We start from the raw sequence: 18959 nt of genomic DNA, 5'->3' as shown, positions 1-18959 counted from the left end.
CTGAGCTGTCAGCACAGAGCCTGATGCAGGGCTCGAACTTGTGAACCCCAAGATCATGACCTGAGTTGAAGTCTGACACTTAACTGACTGAGTCACCCTGGTGCCCCCCTACATAGCTTCTTAAAAGTGAATTGTGTAATTATCATAACCACTTCCTGCTGGGCTGTGCTAACTGGTATGAGAAGTTTGAAAGAATCAAGAATGTATGAATGATTGCCATGCCTTACCAAAGTCAACTGGTTCACTTTATTTCTTCCAACTCCATATATGTGGGGTAAGGTACTGACCGTGGGGAATGATGGATATGAGGAACTCAAATGGTGTATCATCAAATAATGTTCAACAATCATGCTATACACACACACACACACACACACACACATTCACACACATACCAGAAAGGGCTACAGAGTATAGACTTTGCAAAAGCAATGGCCTTTCTACTTCATAATGCCTGAAAATTCTACCTAGAAATCTTTACCCATTCTACTTTTTTTTTAAGTTTATTTATTTATTTATTTTTTAATTTTTTTTTCAACGTTTTATTTATTTTTGGGACAGAGAGAGACAGAGCATGAACGGGGGAGGGGCAGAGAGAGAGGGAGACACAGAATCGGAAACAGGCTCCAGGCTCTGAGCCATCAGCCCAGAGCCTGACGCGGGGCTCGAACTCACGGACCGCGAGATCATGACCTGGCTGAAGTCGGAGGCTTAACCGACTGCGCCACCCAGGCGCCCCAAGTTTATTTATTTTTGAGAGAGAGAGAGAGACAGAGCATGAACATGGGAGGCACAGTGAGAGAGGGAGATACACAATCTGAAGCAGGCTCCAGGCTCTGAGCTGTCAGCACAGAGCCCGAGGCAGGGCTCAAACTCACCAGCTGTGAGATCATGACCTGAGCCCAAGTCAGAAGCTTAACCGAGGGAGCCACTCAGGTGCCCCCTAACCATTCTACTTTAAAGGAGGATTCTTATGGGATCTTGGATTCACTTTCGAATTGAAGCATTTTAAAATTCAACACATTTAAAAATCTCACCAAGGCTGTGCAAGGCCTCATGATTTCAAGTAAAAACTAAAGAAAGAAATTCACATAAATACTTATTAAGCTACTACTATGCTTGAAGACTTGTGCTAAATAAAATGCGGTACAAAATTGATTGGGTCAGGGAGAATCACAGGGAAAACATGTTACCATCCTGAAAAGATTCTGTAGTTACTCCTTTCTAAGTGAAGAACATTTTTTTGCTAGAGCAGACTCTAAAATTATGCAAAATACGCACTCAAATTCCTCAATCTGGGTCAAACTCATGGCTGTTATAAATGATACATGAATACATACTTTCCGGATTACTACTTATTTTAAAATACTGAATTTTGTCCAATTGTCAGACCAAGTGTTCCAATTTTAGGTTAAAAAAATAACTACACTACTCTTGAACTGCGACATCCCGTCTCCCCCCACTGTCAAACTTTGTACCAACAGAGATACGTGCCTCGCGTCCTGAAGTGGACAAAACCGAAAGAACGCGGAAACCTACGTGGGTTTACTCCGTGCGTGCTTCTGTGCACAGACCCTAATCCCGTTTTCCACGTCACTCAAATGCACAGCTGCATTAGATAGCCTCTTCAAGGTTCCTTGCATCTGCAGACTTCTGCAATGAAAACTCCTCTCTTCTTGGGAGCGAGTTCACAGAAAGCCCCTATGGTGAGGGCCAGGCCACCCGAAGGATTGGACTGAACCTGGTTTCTCTTTGAAAAGCCTTTCTGGGAAGAACATCCCACGCCAGCAACAGAGCGCGCCCCGGCACCACGTGTCTGCACCAACAGCGGGATTGGCGGAGCGCATTTTAGTGCTGCGGTCTAGACGCGCGCGGTCCCGCCCAGCTGCCAGAGGAGCTGGGACGCAGAGAGGAGAGGCCGGAGGGAGATCGCAGAGGGGAGGGGGGCGGGTGGGGGGTGGGGGATCCCGAGGCGCCAGCGGCCGCGAGTCTGGAAAGGCCCCAACGGCGCCAGGCCCGCCACGCCGCAACTTGCCCAAACCAGACAGGCTTCATCCTGCGCCCTGAAAGAAGGAGCCGGCCCGCCGCCTCCCGCTCGGCTGCTCCTCTGCCTCCGCGGGCCCCGCCTGAGCCAGCAGCGCCTCTGGGGTCTGGGCCCCCAGCGTCGCCCCAGTCCGCCTGCAGCGCCCGGCGCCCGCCAAGGAGCGCGCAACTGGGGTGAGCCGAGGCCCGGGATGCGCCCGGAGACCTTGGGAGCTTGCGGCGGACCGGGCATCTCGGGGCCCGCGAAGCCAGGGCCTCCGCCTGCTTTCCCCGGCTGCGAGCCGAGGCACTGCAGACCCCGCTGCCAAGGCTGCGGCAGCCCCCACCCTCAGTTTACCTTCTAACGGGTGGCGCCGAGCCCTCGCTGGAGCCCACCTAGCTCGGCCTTTGTCTTTGCGGGTTCAGCTGGCCGGCCCTGCAGTGCACCAAGGACTGGTTGCGCCGCGCGGGGCTGCTGCCCAGCCCCGGGATGGGGGACGGAGGGAACGGGAAAGCGTGCCCCCTTCTTTCCTGTTCCGGCCATCTTGCGGCCGAGATTCAACCAAAGGGGCAAGGATGGCCAGCAGCGCGGCGCTCAGGGCCGGAGTGGCGGCGGCGAACAGAGATGGGCACCTCAGTCCCGCGCGCCTCTTCCCTGGACCGCAGTGGGGGCGTGCGGACCAACCCTCTCATTCAGCTCCAAGGGCCTGGGCCAGAGCACGGGTGAATCCCTTAAGAGGCCAGAGGCACAGAAAATAGGAGGGATACCGGCCGGGAGCCAACAGTTATTTAAGCGCCTAATTCATTCAATCATTCTTTATCCACGTGTCCATTTGGCAAATTCTCAGCTCCTCACTGTGCCTGTCCGTTGTTAGGTGCTGGGGACACACGGTGAGCAAAAGAAATCACGGCCCTTGTTCCCGCTGATCCTGCAGTCCAGTGGATGGAGCCCACAGGACACAGACCTGCCAGGTCGGTAACCTGACGTCCTTAAACAGATAGGGAAACTGAGGCCTAGGACTGACATAACTTGTTCTAGGTCAAGCAGCAAGTATATGGAAGAATCAAACTTTGAACCTAGATCTTTAATTTTATACTGGCTGCAGTGAACCGTTAATAGTTCTTTTTTCCTAAAGACCCATTAAAAGTTGTTTGGATGTACAGTTTATATGAAGTCATATGAACTGCATGCTTTATTTCTTGGATGTTTTTATATGGATTTATTTCTAGTTCACAATATCTGGGAGTGCTAAAAATATTTGATATTACAACTTTGCTTGAAGTTACTCTGAATGGTATTTTCCTTTCTCCTACTCACATATCTGGCTGTTAGGAAAGAAAAAAAAATTCCTGATGGTTGGTCCACGCAGGGACACCCCGGTGGATTGAGGAATGTCTGGCTTTTCCTCAGCTCATTGATCTCTGTGGTAGCCACAGGCATCACCCAAAAGACCCCAAGAATGAAAGGCCTGATGTCTACAAGTTGCTGCTAGAGCAACTAGCAGCAGATGCTGCAGATCTCTGCAGATCACAGAATGCAGCTGCCTCACAAGTTTGTAAGGTAAACACCGGGGCCCTCTAAAACTTGATGGTACAAAGCTGATGGCTAAAGTTCCCCTCCATATATATATATATATATATATATATATATATATATATATGCATATATATATACATATATATATAATTTTTTTACCTTCACATTTTGAAAAGGTATCCTTTTGGGAAGACAAGTACAAAAAGTATTAATAATATCTGTGGAAGTTCCTTAATTTGTACTTTTTTTTTAATGTTTATTTACTTTTGAGACAGAGAGAGAGAGAGCGAGCATGAGCGGGGGAGGGGCAGAGAGGGAGGACACAGAATCCGAAGCAGGATCCAGGCTCCAAGCCTTCAGCACAGAGCCCAATGCGTGCGGGGCTCCAACTCAAAAGCCGCGAGATCGAGATCGTGACCTGAGCTGAAGTCGGACACTTAACCGACTGAGCCACCCAGGCGCCCCTTAATTTGTACTTTTATCAGTGTCTTGTACTTACCAGTATCTTATTTTTATATGTAGGCAATCCATAGAGGAAAAGAGACCCCATTTTAAAAAGTATTTCAGGTGTAAGAAATTTAGAAAGCCTGCCGTCAGATATAATTAGCTCTGCCACTATTTTAATTTTTAAAACTTTATTGAGATATAATGTACAAATGCACCCTTAATTCAGTGCACAATTCGATAAGTTTTGGCAAATGTATATACCCGGGTAATCAACAAACAGCAAGCACAATCAAAACAGAATATTTCTGTTATAGCCCCAAAAGTGTCTTCCTGCTGTTTTGAAGCCAATTCCCCTCCATCCCATTTAATTTTACATAGTTTTGTTGTTTAACGTTTCTTAAGTCTGTGTGTAAAAGAGGAGGATGAATAGGCATTTCTGATCTCAAAATCTAAGGTGAGGACAGGGGTGAATAACCGGAGGCTAGCGGCCGGAACGAAAGTTCCCGGAGATGTGGCTCCCCACTCCTTAAGGACAGGGAGGGTCAGCCCCAGAGCCAGGGAGGGTGGTGGCCCGGTGAGCTGGCGCTCAGGAAGTGCCCTCTTCCGTGGACGGGCTCGCCCACGAGGTCTCCTCTGGTCCCGCAGGGCCCTGGGCACACGCTGACTGTGCGGGGGCTGGCGCGCCCTTTGCTCTAAGTCCGGGTCAGGGCGCTGCCATAGCAACGGCCTGGACGCCCAGACCTTAGGCCGCCGCCGCCGCCGCCGCCGCCCGAGACCCGGCCATCTCCCAATCCCGAAGGGTGGGGCGGCGGCGGCCCGGGAGGCGGCCGGGGCCGGGTAGACGGGACCGCCCCCTCCTCGGATACCAGCTGAGGCCGCGGGTTTGCTTCCAAGCATGGTAAGTGAGAGCGGGGAGGTCGGGCTGCCTGGCGATGTGGGACTGGGGGCGGCCGGGGCTCCCCGGGACTCCCAGCACCCTCACCACCCCTACGCTGCCTCCTCCCCGCAGCCCTTTCAGAAGCACGTCTACTACCCGCTGGCCAGCGGCCTGGAAGGACCCGACGCCCCCGCTGCAGCTGCCGCGGCGGGAGCGGCCACAATGGCCTGTGGCCCCCCCAGCGTGGCGTCGGTCCCCCTGCCCTTCTTCCAATTCCGGCCGCGGCTGGAGAGGGTCGACTGGCGGCGGCTGAGCGCCATCGACGTGGACAAGGTGGCGGGCGCCGTGGACGTGCTCACGCTGCAGGAGAACATCATGAACATCACCTTCTGCAAGCTGGAGGACGAGAAGTGCCCGCACTGCCAGTCGGGGGTGGATCCGGTGCTGCTGAAGCTCATCCGCCTGGCGCAGCTCACCATCGAGTACCTGCTGCACTCGCAGGAGTTCCTCACCTCGCAGCTGCACCACCTGGAAGAGCGGCTGCGCCTGAGCCTGGCCGATGGCGAGCAGAGCAGGAAGCTCCTCACCAAGCAGGCCGGCGAGATCAAGTTACTCAAGGAAGAGTGTAAACGCAGGAAAAAGATAATCTCGACCCAGCAGCTGATGATCGAGACCAAAGCCAGCTATTACCAGGTGGGACGCTGCGTTGTGATTCCGATTCATAATCCAGTTTAACATCCTCGATTCCCACCTCGGTATTGAGAGTCCTTTCCTAGATCACCGATTTTTTTTTCCCCTTCGTGAGATTTTTACTGTAAATCAGAAGAAACAACATAGTTAAGCAAAATAGTAATTTTAACCAACAGCTGACATGGTTCGTTACCTTCTGTAGACAACCAGAGGATTAATAATTAAACAAGCAATGTTGTCTGTCGTGCTTTGCTGAAAGTCCTCTTTATAAACGCTGGCTGTTTAAGAAACTGTGTCCTCCCCCTAATTGATGTAATGAGAAATAAACCAGGTACAAATTGCTGTCGAGGTCTGGCCCCAGATGATCTGGAATGATTAAATTTGTGGGGCTTTTATTTCAAGATATTTTCAATCTTGCTGAAAAGTTGTAAGAATAGTGCAAAGAACTTCATAAACCCCTCACCCAGATTCTCCAGTTGTTAACATTTGCCACATTTGCTTTACTTTCTCATTCTATATATACATATTATTTTTGAACCCTTGGCCAGTGAGTTCCAGACTCCTAAGTAGTTCAGTTTGCATATCTCCTAAGACCAAGAACACTGACTAATGTAACAATATTGATGATATAGAACAACAGTATTTGTTAATTGAACTGGTATTTTTTAAAAAATTTTTAATGTTTATTTTTGAGAGAGACACACACACAGAGTGCCAGTGGGGGAGGGGCAGAGAGAGAGGGAGACACAGAATCTGAAGCAGGCTCCAGGCTCCCAGTTGTCAGCACAGAGCCTGACTTTGTGGGCTTGAACCCACAAACCGTGAGATCATGACCTGAGCTGAAGTCAGAAGCTTAACCAACTGAGCCACCCAGGCACCCCTGAACATGTAGTATTTTAAATATATTTTATGGGGCACCTGGGTGTCTCAGTTGGTTAAGCATCCTGCTCTTGATTTTCTGGCTCAGTGATGAGATCTAGCCCAGTGATCTAACCTGGGGGCTGCCTCTGTGCTGAGCATGGAGTCTGCTTAGGATTCTCTCTCTCCCTCTCTCTGTCTCTACTCCACTTGCATGTGTACTCTCTCTCTCTTTCTCTCAAAATAAATAAACATTAAAAAGTAAAATAAAATATATTTTATTAATGTAACAATAGTATTAAAAAAATTGAAACCTCTTGCTTTTCTGTGTTTAATCTCTAACTTTTACAGGTTAGATATTGAGCTAAGATAAATATTGTAATTTTTTAGTATAATAGAAATCAGTTGTATATATTTTTTTATTGATTAGATGGAGAAAATGCAAAGGGTATCAACAATGTTTGATAAAGTTATCAAAGAAGCAACAGGCTGACAAGACTGATTTCATATCCTTACATTGTAGTCACTTTGGCTAAATATGAATTAAAAGGCCTCAGTGAATGGGTGCCTGGCTGGTTCAGTCAGTAGAGCATGTGACTCTTGATCTTAGGGTTGTGAGTTCGAGCCCCATGGTAGGAGTAGAGTTTACTGGGAGGAAAAAAAAGCCTCAGTGGACTTAGGTACTAGCAGCGTGAGTAAATGCAGAGAACTGGGTGTAGGCACAGATTATGGTGTGGTCATTAGTGCTTAGGACTGACCCAACAGGAGCCTTGAGAGAAGTGTGCTTAAGATAGGTGAACAATTGGGACAGAATACTGTTAGGAAGGCTTAGTGTTTAGCTTTGGGTACACAACCCTGAGATATAATCCTCAAATGACACCTAATGTTGCTAATTGCCTATTTGTTTCATAAATGCCATGTACATATTTATAAATAGTGTTGATATGGCCTTTTATAAATACATCTATTAAACAATGAATAGAATAGGTTCTATTTAGACATTAAAAATGATTTAGCTTTGGTAGCAATCAGTGATATGTTAACAGCTATAACATACAGAAATTTTATGTTTATGAACATTTTTTCATTCTTTTAGTTACTATAGAAATAGGTGTTAGTAAAGATTTTCAAGTTTGAATGATACACATGAATAAAGGTAAGGACTTCGTTTTATTTAATGACTGACACCTGCCAAGTTGGCCACTCAGCAGAGTCTCTGAATAACAGTGTGACCATGTAGAGGTAGGATTGCCCAGACCATTTATTCCTACTTAGTGTGGTATAGATACACTCTGCTCTCTTAGGTGCCTTGCCATTGTCTCTTGATGGACTGAGCAGTGTGAGCCCTTTAGGGTGACAATTCCAGAGTTAGACTGTCTGGGTTTGAATCCTAACTATTCCACCATGCAAGTCAGTTAACATCTAGACCTCAGTTTCCTCATCTGGAAAATGAGAACATTAGTAGTAGGTATCTTTTAGGGATGTTCTGAGAATTCCATGAGCTAATGCACATGCAGCATAAGGAAGTCTCAGCAAATGGCATCTGACATGTGGTGTTGATTTCCACACTGGCTTCTTGGTAGTGAGCTGTGACTCCTCAGGATCTCTGCAAGGCCTCACGCCTTTCCTAGGAGGTGATTAGCGGTGGTACAGGAAGAAGGCCAGGGGTTGCAGTGATGATGCTGTAAGAAGCGGTGATTCAGGGAGGGGAAGTCAAGTCTGCTGCTAAGAATAGTTGGCACATAGGCCAGCTGGGGGTCCAAGATGTTACAATTATTTCAACTCCAGGTTCGGACATGTGAGGATATTTGGCCTATGATAAGATTTATAGGAAGACAATTGATTTTGTTTAAATAGCTATTTGACTTTAGCCTGCAGTCATGAATTTGTGTTTATGGAGACCTCTAAAAGCTGGGGAAGTCTCATGGCCATGTGTAAAGGCCAGTGTGTGCCAATGATGTGGTTGTCAAATTATTTTTTTTAATGAAATTAAAAAATACCAGTGTATCATAACAGGACTTAGACTCATTTTAAGAAGAACTTTTGTTTTCACAGCTGGAAGACTCAGATTCCTGTCCATGCTTTAGCACTACAGGCAGATTTTGGAATCTATGTCAGTGAATTTCTGACCCTGGTTGCAGGATAGTGTTGGGGTAGAAAAAAGCATGCATTTTGGGGTGCCTGGGTTGCTCAGTTGGCTAAGCATCTGACCAGCTCAGGTCACAATCTCACGGTTTGTGAATTTGAGCTCTGCGTTGGGCTCTTTGCTGTCAGCGCAGAGCCTGCTTCAGATTCTCTGTCTCCCCCTCTCTCTGCCCCTCCCCTGCTCTGTCTTTCAAAAATAATGAACATTAGAAAAACAAAAAGAAAAAAAAAGCCTGCGTTTTGCAGTCAGAGAGACATAGGTTAAAATATGCATCTTATAACGCTGTGACCCAATTCATTCCCCACACCCTTAACCAACCTCTGGCAACCACTGGTCTTTTTACTGTCTCTGTAATTTTGCCTTCTCCAGAATGTCATATAGTTGGTATCACTCAGGATTTAGCCTTTTCAGATTGGTTTCTTTTACTTAATAAAATGCACTTAATGTCCTTCCATGTCTCATTTATCTGGTCACTTACTGAAGAACATCTTGGTTGCTTCCAAGCTTTGGCAATTATGAATAATGCTGCTATAAACTGATACGTGTGCAGGTTTCTGTATGGACATAGGTAATCTAAGTGGCTGTATCATTTTGCATTCCCACCAGCAATGGGTGAGAGTTCCTGTTGCTCCACTTCCTTGCCAGCATTTGCTGATGTCAATGCTCTGGAGTTTGGTGATTCTAATGGGTGTAGGGTGGTATCTCATTGTTTAAATTTGCATTTCCCTAATGACACGTTATGTGGAGCATCTTTTCCTATGCTTAATTGCCATCTGTGTATCTTCTTTGGTGAGGTGTCTATTATAGTCTTTGGACTATTTTGTAGTTGTTTGTTTTCTTTTTGTTGAGTTTTAAGAGTTCTTTGTATATTTTGGGTAACAGTCTTTTATCAGTTGTGTGTGTTTTGCAAATGTTTTCTCCCAGTCTGTGGCTTGTTTTCTCATTTTCTTCACATTGTCTTTTGCAGAACAGAAGTTTTGAATTTTAATGAAGTCTTGTTTATCAGTTATTTCTCTTTAAAATTTTTATTTATTTATTTTGAGAGAGAGCGCATGCACACATGAGGGAGGGGCAGAGAGGGAGGGAGAGAGAGAATCCCAAGCAGGCTCCACACTGTGACATTGCGGAACCCTGTGTGGGGCTTGAACTCATGAACCATGCGATCGTGACCTGAGCCAAAATGAAGAGTTGTTTGCTTAACCAACTGAGCCACCCAGGCGCCCTCAATTATTTCTTTCATGGATTGTGTCTCTGGTGTTGAATCTAAAAAGGCATCATCGAGATCATCTAGGTTTTCTTCTATGTTATTTTTAGGAGTTTTATAGTTTGGCCTTTTACATTTAGGTTGGTGATCCCTTTGAGTTCGATTTTGTAAAGGATGTGAAGTCTGTGTCAACATTCATTTCTTTGTGGATGTCCAGTTTTTCCAGTACCATTGTTGAAGAAACTGTCTTTGTTCCATTGTATTGTTTTTGCTCCTTTGTCAAAGATCAGGTGGTGATATTTATATGGGTTTATTTCTTGGCTCTCTCTTCTGCTCCACTGATCTGTTTGTCTGTTCCTTGGACAATACCACACTGTCTTGATTACTGTAGCTTTATATAGTAAGTCATAAAGTTGAGTAGCATCAGTCCTCCAACTTTGTCCTTCTCCTTCAATACCTCGTTGGCTATTTTAGGACTTTTGCTTCTTCATACAAACTTTAGAATCAGTTTGTTGTTAACCACAAAGTAACTTGCTGGGATTTTGATTAGGGTTGCATTGACTCTGTAGATCAACGTAGGGAAAATTGACATTTTGACAATATTGAGTCTTCTTATCCATTAACACAGATATTCATTTATTTAGTTCTTTGATTTGCTCTTCAGAACTTTGTAGTTTCCCTCCTATAGATATTTTACATGTTTTATTTTTTTTGAGAGAGAGTGTGTATGCATGTGAGAACATAAGCAGGGAAGGGGCAGAGGGAGAGGGAGAGAGAGAACCTTAAGCAGGTCCCATGCCCAGGATGGAGCCTGACTCTGGGCTTGATCCCACAACCATGAGATCATGACCTGAGCCAAAATCAAGAGTCAGACATTTAACCTGCTGAGCCAACCAGGTGCCCCTAGATCTCATACATATTTTGTTGGGTTCATACATAAGTATTCATTTTTGGGGTGCTAATGTAAAGGATGATGTGTTTTTAATTTCAAATTCTACCTTTCCATTATGGAATATAGGAAAGCAGTTGACTTTAGTATATTAACCTTCTATCCCACAACTTTGCTATACCTGGTTGTTAGTTCTGGGGTTGTTGTGGGTTTTTGGTTGTTTGTTTTGCCAATTCTTTTGGATTTTCTATAAAGACATTAATGTCATCTGCAAACAAAGAAATTCTGTATCTTCCTCCCTAATCTGTGTATTTGTTACTTCCTTTCCTTGCCTTATTGCATTAGCAAGGACTTCCAGTACAATGGTGAAAAGCAGCAGTGAAAAGGGACTTCCTTGCTTTGTACCTGATCTTAGTGGGGAAGCTTTGAGTTTTTCCACCAAGCATGATATTAGCTGTAGGTGTTTGTTGTAGCTAGTCTTTACCAAGTTGGGAAAGTTCCCCTCTTCCCTGGAGTTTTTAACTCTTAGACTCTTCCACTGTGAGCCTCCAGCAATTTGTCACAGTTTAGGTTTTCCTACCCCTTCTTACCCTGAGTTCATGGCTTTTCTGTATTGTTCAAATAGTTAAAATATCTATTTTTTTATTTTAGAAATTAAAAGTCACAGTTTCCAGAAAGCCTCATCCTTTCCTTTCTCCAGTGCTGTGCCTGGCCCTAAAGCCCACACCGACATCTGAGTCCAGTGGGCAGGCCATGACATACTAAACTTGAGCAGTCATCAAGAGCAGAGAAAGCTGGAAAGATACTTTAAAGACTCCCCGAAATGCAAGGCCAAGAAATATGCCATAATGTTGGCTTTCTGGGAAAGAGACCCTGAACTTCTGATGCAGTTATACTGATTTGGAGTAAGGCAATACTGCACATAAATAGAAGAACATGTTAGTAGCACAATGAAAATGAAACTGCAGAATCCAAACTGGAAGAAACTCTGTAGGACACGTGTTTAGTTTCTTCAGCAAAAGAATTGCAAAGATAAAAGAGAGATGGGGGGGCGGGGGCGGTCTATAGACCAGAAGACAGTGGAGAGACATAATGAGCAGTTGCAGGATATGGCCGTATTTGGATCCTGATTCAAAACAAACTGTAAAATTTTTTTCTAAGAATGTCCTTTTAGAGGCTCCTGGGTGGCTCAGTTGGTTAAATGTCCGACTTCAGCTCAGGTCATGATCTCACAGTTCGTGAATTTGAGCCCTGCTTTAGGCTCTGTGCTGACAGCTCAAAGCCTGGAGCCTGCTTCAGATTCTGTGTCTCCCTCTCTCTGCCCCTCCCCCACTCACGCTCTGTCTCTCAAAAATGAATAAATGCTAAAAAAAATTAAGAAAAAAAATGTCCTTTTAGAAATGGATTCTGAAATACTAACAAATGAAATATATAATATCCAGGTTTTAATTCAGGGTAATCCAGGAACAAAGATATAGATGAAACAAGTGGAATTTTTGCTTAAAATTTGAATCTGTGTTAAAGTGGAAAATAGAAATATTTGTGGATTTTTTTTTTCAGTAAAATTCATTTTAGGAGGCCAAGTATTTCTAAGCATGTGTTCAGTGATTTATTAATGCTGGGCTCTGAGAATAATGCTATGAATAAGATAGACAAGAGCCCACACTGTCAGGAATGTGACATTCTAGAACCAAGAGGGATTGAGCAGAGAACAATAAACAAGTGAAGTGGCTAAACGTGGAAATAATAACTGTTGAGACATGCAATGATGAAAGTAAGTGTGGTGGGACAGTGACTGGCAGGAGGGCCATCTGCCAAGGTCTTGTTGAGGACGTGCCCAGTGGGGAAGATGCTCCCAGAATGACTCCTGAATGTCAGGAAGGAGCCAGTGGGGGGAAGGTCTGGGCAAGGTTCAGGCTGGGCACGAGCTCATGCAGAGGCTGAATTTGGCCTGCTTGAGGGACAGAAAGAAGACTGGCGTGACTGGAGTGTCTCGGACAAGTTGGTGACAGGCTGGGAACCAGCTGTGGAACAGGAGCAGCATCAGGGGTTCCTGCAGGCACCCAAATGGGCTACTCTGGCTGTCGGGAGATTGCTGTCACTGCCTTGTTCTCAGTTTGGAGAGAACACCCTGGTTTACAGTTGTCTTTTTAGTCCTGCTTTTAGTATCCCTTGCCGGGATGATATCTTTTGGGGGACCGTTCCCAAGAGGTGGTGCTTTAGGTACCCCAATTTAATTGAAATTAGGTGGGAGAGCACTTGTTACAGACATTCAGATTTGTTGCTGTCTCCTTTTCAGTGCCATTTTTGCGATAAGGCCTTTATGAACCAAGCTTTTCTACAAAGTCACATTCAGCGCCGCCACCCTGAAGATTCTCACCTTGGTAAGTCACGAGCTCAGCTTCACAGAGCTGTTTTCCTTTTGGTACCTTTCTCTATTTTCAGTGAGGCATGGTCCAGTGCATCTCTCAGTCCTTCTAAAAGTATCATAGTCTTTGTTCATTCATGAAATATTGAGCGCCTACTATGTGCCATGCACAGCACCAGGCCTGGGGCTATGGGCGCACACGAAACAGACCAAGTTCTGCCCTCTGGGGTCTTACATTCTGTGAGGAGGGGCAGAGGAAACACACTTAAATAAATGAGTGGTTCCTCTCAAACGGTGGCAAATGCAACACGGAAAATAAAACAAGAATGGGGTGGAGGTGGTCAGCAAAGTCTTCGTGGAGGAGGCCTTATTTGATCAGAGACTGGATTGATGAGGAGGTCCCAGCCCGGGGAAAAGCTGGGGAATGAATATCCCAGACATGACATGGGGAGCTCTGAGTGTCGGAGGTGTGAGGGGCGGGCAGCACAGCATGTTTGAGGAACAGACAGAAGATCAGTGGAATAGAGCGAGCAAGGCAGTAGTGTGTGGGGACATTGGAAGGGAGGGGGCCAGGTCACGTGGGGCATTGAAGGCCCAGGCCAGGAATGTGGGTAGCGGCTGGTGAAGAGCGTAGGGGCTGTGGTGGTGGAAGCAGGTGGAAGAGTGAGGAGGCTACTGGGGTAATGCAGGTGAGTGATGTGGCAGCAGGACCAGGACGGGACCAGGGAAGACCAGAGAAGTGAAGATGGAGAGGACGTGTGTTCTGCACAGAGCCCACAGACGTGTGACTTAGCATGAGAACAAGAAATAAGAGAAAGACAGTCTTGGATTTTGTCCTGTACATTTGGGTGAGTGGCAGTGACGTCTACTGAGGTGGGGACCTAGGGGTGGGAGGTGGGCTGAGGAAGGAAGGAGAATGAGAGTGTGTGTTGGTCAGGGTAAACCTGAGGCACACATACAAACGCCATGCGAGTGGAGATGCAGGGGGTCTGGAGGTCACAGTGAGGCCCAGGGTGGAGATACAAATCCAGGAGTCGTTAGCAGAGCTGGGCTGGATGAGCTCACCTAGACAGAGAAGAGAAGGTGGCTAGGGGCCAGCCTCAAGGCTCTCCCAACATCAGGAGCTCAGGAGGAGCAGCCTAGTGGGTGAGAAATAGTTATGGAAGCAGGAGGGAGACCTGGGAAGTGTGTTGTCATGGAAACCAAGGGAAACAAGTGTTTCAGGAAGGAGGCAGTGACCAATTTATTGAATGTACCTGAGGCGTAGATAGAGTAAGATGAAGACTGAGAATTGGTTATTGCTGTCACGATGGCTGTTGTTGACCTTGACATAGCAGCTTCAGTGGATTGGTGTGGACAAAAACCCAAGGGGAGTGAGCTGAGCTGACAATCAGGTGAGCAAGTGGTCATGTTGTAGACATTTGCTTCAGTAACATTTGCTGGGAAGGACAGCAGAGACATGAAGCATTGTCTGGAAGAAAATGTGGAACAAAGGGAAAATTTTTGTTTCATTTGATGCGGGAGATACAAAGATGTGTTTGGGTGCTAATATGAATTAACCATGTTTAGAGGAGAAAAATAAGCAAGAGAGGGCAGGAGTTCGGTGGCTTATCAACTAGATTTCCTCTTACTTAAATATTCTTAAAAAGTACCAGGTCTATTTCTTCTTGCAGATCAAAGCATTCTGCAGATTGCCTACAGACCAGTAACCCACAGGAATTCTCATTATGATCTTAATGTTTTCATATCTAGATGTACGTACTCCTAACTTGTCACTAAGTACTTGCTTTCTGAAACCTCCCTTTTTTGCCAGTCTGTTTCCATTCCTGCCTATTTCGGACAAACAGATTGATTTAGGAAAATAGCTAAGCTTTGTATAAACAATACGAATGGCATAAAATTCCACATGGAAGTCATGGACCGTTGATACTACTTAGCAATATAGTGGAGAGATTGGGAAGGTTAAATAGTTTAATTAATCTACCATTCTTCCGTGTGAAACTGACCTTCTTTCTCTTCTGTTTCAGTATCTTATTCTATCTCATACTCGTTTCAGGGAGTATTTCGGACTCTGAAATGAGTATTATTTCTTCAGGTCATCTTTGAGATTCTGACTTTCCACTTTGGCTTTCATACCTTGCATGTCTACACTCACAGACACATGTACATCCATTCAGTCATGTGCACATCTTCATGTAAGTACATGTACATAAGTATCTTCCCTTCACTTGTTGCTTCCTTTTACAACCTTCTGGTACCTCTTTTTGGCCCTGTGAACAGTTTATGGCCCCAGTTTGCATCTTGAATGCCAGCCTCTGATTGTCTTAGCACTGATGGGGTTCTCAGGAGAATGTGGTGGGAGCCAGAAAGATAGTGACCTGCCGTGGAAGTTTCCCTTCTCTCACCGAGACAGGCATCTCAAAGAAGAGCCCGGGATTATTCCTTGTCACCATTATTATTCCCTGAATGGGCTCTCACACTGTCTCTGGAGGGTAATCCAATACAGTGGCCGAAATAATCTGCTGAAAGTAATTCAGTGCCCAGTAACACAATGGGCTGCGAGTAAACACTCATGAGCAAAAATTGGCTCATGTGGCACAAAAAAGTAATAATATCCCAAGTTGGAGCAGTTTCCTTTGTCTTTGTCATATCAATAAGACCCTGTAAGTTTTCAGATAGGTTTCAGTAGAGGTAGTATTTTAATAAAATATTTCTGTTGCAACAGAGTATAAGAAAAAGGCACAGACTGATAAGCTCCAGAGTGAGATTGACATGCTGAAGGAGCAGCTGCAGCTCACCAAGTCTCAGCTGGAGGCTGCACAGCACGCCCACGCTGTCAGGTTCTCTAAGGTACGGTACTGAGTTCGGAAACAGTGGGATGGTGAGAAGGATCGGGATTAATTCCTTTTAAATGTTTGGTGGAATTCACCAGTGAAGCCATCTGGTCCTGGGCTTTTCTTTGTTGGGAGGTATTTGATTACTGATTCAATCCCCTTATTCATTGGTCTGTTCAGATTTTGTTTTTCCATGATTCAGTGTTGGTAGGTTGCATGTTTCTAGCAATTTATCCATTTCTTTGAGATGGTCCAATTTGTTGGCATATAATCATATGCATAGTGGGCTATTATAATCTTTTATAATTCTGTAGTGTCCGTTGTAATGTCTCCTCTTTCATTTATAATTTATTTGAGTCCTTTTTCTTTTCTTGGTTAGTCTAGCTAAGAGTTTGTTAATTTTGTTTATCTTTTCAAAAGCTCCAACTCTTAGTATTGTTCATCTTTTCCATTGTTTTTCTGTTCTCTATTTTATTATTTCTGCTCTAATCTTTATATTTCCTTCCTCCTGCTAACTTTGAGCTTAGTTGTTTTTTTTTCTAGATCTTGAGGCATAAAGTTAGATTGTTTACTTGAGATATTTCTTTTTTTCTTAATGTAGACATTTTTAGCTGTGAACTTTCCTCTTAAAACTGCTTTTGCCATATCCCATACGTTTTCATATGTTGTGTTTCCATTTTTGTTTATCTCAAGATCTTATTTACTTCCCTTTTGATTCTTTCTTTGATGCACTGGTTGTTCAGGAGTGTATTGTTTATTTTCCACATATTTGTAAATTTTCATTTTCCTCCTGTTGCTGATTTCTTCTTCTTTTTCTTAATGTTTAGTTCTGGGAGAAAGAGAGAAAGCACAAGTGGGGGAGGGGCAGAGAGAGAGAGAAAGAGACAGAATTCAAAGCAAGCTCCAGGTTCCAAGCTGTTCAGCAGCGAGCCCAATGTGGGTCTCAAACTCATGAACCAAGAGATCATGACCTGAGCTGGTCTGTCACCTAACCAAATGAGCCTCCCAGGCTCCCCCTTCCTGTTACTGATTTCTAGTTGCATACAATTGTGGTCAGAAAAGATACTTGATATAAATTCAGTCCTCTTGAATTTGTTAAGACTTGTCATCTAATGTATGATCTATCCTGGAGAAAGTTCCACATGAGCTAAGCAGACTGTGTGTTCTGCTGGATACTATCTGTTGGATATTATATTTCTATTGGGTCCATTTGGTGTGAAGTGTTCAAATCCTGGGTTTCCTTATTGACTTTGTGTCTGGGCGATCTATCCATTGTTGAGAGTGGGTATTAAAGTCCCCTATGATTACTGTGTTGCTGTTTATTTCTCCTTTTTGTTCTGTTAGTATATGCTTTATAAATTTAGATGCTGCAATGTTGGATACATAAATATTTATAATTCTTATACCTTCTTGATAAATTGATCTCTGTTATTGTTAAGTAACCTTTGTCTCCTGACATCTTTCTTTTTAACGTAGGCATTTACAGCTATAAATTTCTCTCTTAGCACTGCTTTGGTTTCTCCTTTTTTTTTTTTTTTTGATATGTTGTGTTTTAATTTTCATCCATCTCAAAGTATTTTCTAATTTCCCTAGTGAGTTTTTCTTTGTCTCATTGGTTGCTTAAGAGTACAGTGTTTAATTTTTTAAGTATTTGTGAATTTTCCAGATTTTCTTCTGTTATTGATTTCTGGCTTCATTCCACTGTGGTTGGGAAATACACTTAGCACACTTTCAATCTTTTAAAATTTATTGAGAGGGGAGCCTGGGTGACTCAGTCGGTTGAGCATTCTATTCTTGATTTCAGCCCAGGTCATGATTTCATGGTTCATGAGATTTGAGCCCTGCATCGGGCTTTGCGCTGACAGTGGGGGAGCCTGCTTGGAATTCTCTCTCCCTCTCTCTCTGCCTCTCCCCCTTCCCTCAAAATTAATAAATAAACTTAAAAATAAATAATTAAAATTTTTGAGACTCTTTTGTGACCTAACATTTGCTCTCTCCTGGTGAATCTTCCATGAGCGTTTAACAAGAATGTATGTTCTGCTGCTCTTGGGTGTTCTGTATATGTCGGACTAAGTTTGTTTATTGTGTTAAGTCTGCAGTTAGGTAAAAAAACAAAAAAAAAAAAACAAAAAAAACTGAAGGTCATTGAGAAATCAAAGGCTGATTGACTAGACATAAATTTAGCTTGTATAAATAGGAATTTGTGTTTTGGGAGTGAGATGGGGCTACTCTATCCAAATTGATACAGTATTGAGAATGGTTCTTCTCTTCAATAGACATTTTCTTTTAAAGGATGTTTACATTTTACATATTATTGCATATCTACTATAAAAGTTCATAGATCACCGAACTCTTGAGACTTTGGACCTCTGTGTTTGTATTTTAAGAGGTGTAAGGATGAAAGGATGCCATGTGCTGTTTTTGGTTTGGAAAAATCGCTGTGGACGTTGCCATTATATGAAGTGCTATTGCACACCTAACTGATACGCTCAATACTAGCTGGAGCTATGTCCATTTATTTAAAATTTTGCACATGTCATTTATTTAAAATTTTGCTTCATATAGAACTTTTAAAACCATGCGTTCAAATAATTTCAGGAATATGAAATGCAGAAAACAAAAGAGGAAGAATTTCTGAAGTTATTTGATAGATGGAAAGAAGAAGAAAAGGAGAAACTAGTTGATGAAATGGAAAAAGTCAAGGAAATGTTTATGAAGGAGTTTAAAGAATTGACCTCCAAGAATTCAGCATTAGAATATGTAAGTATTAAACCAAGTACTCCTCATAGTTTTGGTAGGATTGTTGCCTTGAGAGGTAACATTAGAATGGCATTATGGCCAGTGGATCTAGAAATCACTTTATTGTGCCTTGGTCCAGACAGCCCCTTTCTTGAGAGTCCTAAGGGAGCTTGAGACATACAGAAGACAGAGCAAGTCAGAAAAGTCATTTCTTTGAAAGTGGGAGCTTTGGCTCCAAACGCATGTGCAGAACACTTGGTACATTTGAGGGGCTCCTGGCTGGCTCAGTCAGTGGAGCATGCAATGCTTAATCTCGAGGCTGTGAGTTCAAGCCCCATGTTGGGTATA

General features: G+C 44.1%; 1 protein-coding gene across 4 annotated transcripts in view; it reads left to right on the top strand.

Annotated features, from left to right (window-relative positions):
- The first annotated feature begins 1967 nt into the window (after positions 1-1967).
- The window catches only part of DZIP1 (DAZ interacting zinc finger protein 1), a 56309-nt gene continuing 39317 nt past the window's right edge, over positions 1968-18959 (top strand). For 2 of the 4 annotated variants that reach the window (XM_047869628.1, XM_047869614.1), the window contains exons 1-8: positions 1968-2217; positions 2898-2994; positions 3356-3583; positions 4652-4904; positions 5016-5576; positions 12970-13054; positions 15764-15888; positions 18471-18632. In XM_047869628.1, coding sequence (XP_047725584.1) covers positions 4902-4904; positions 5016-5576; positions 12970-13054; positions 15764-15888; positions 18471-18632 — 936 coding nt within the window. In that variant the 5' untranslated portion in view covers positions 1968-2217; positions 2898-2994; positions 3356-3583; positions 4652-4901. The remainder of the gene's footprint in view (positions 2218-2897; positions 2995-3355; positions 3584-4651; positions 4905-5015; positions 5577-12969; positions 13055-15763; positions 15889-18470; positions 18633-18959) is intronic. The other 2 variants (XM_047869620.1, XM_047869636.1) reach the window with 2 other exon arrangements.

The sequence above is a fragment of the Prionailurus viverrinus genome, chromosome A1 (genome assembly GCF_022837055.1).
Source record: "Prionailurus viverrinus isolate Anna chromosome A1, UM_Priviv_1.0, whole genome shotgun sequence".
Classification (NCBI taxonomy): domain Eukaryota; kingdom Metazoa; phylum Chordata; class Mammalia; order Carnivora; family Felidae; genus Prionailurus; species Prionailurus viverrinus.
Note: the sequence above shows the minus strand (reverse complement) of the source record. Positions and strands in the feature narration are given on the sequence as shown.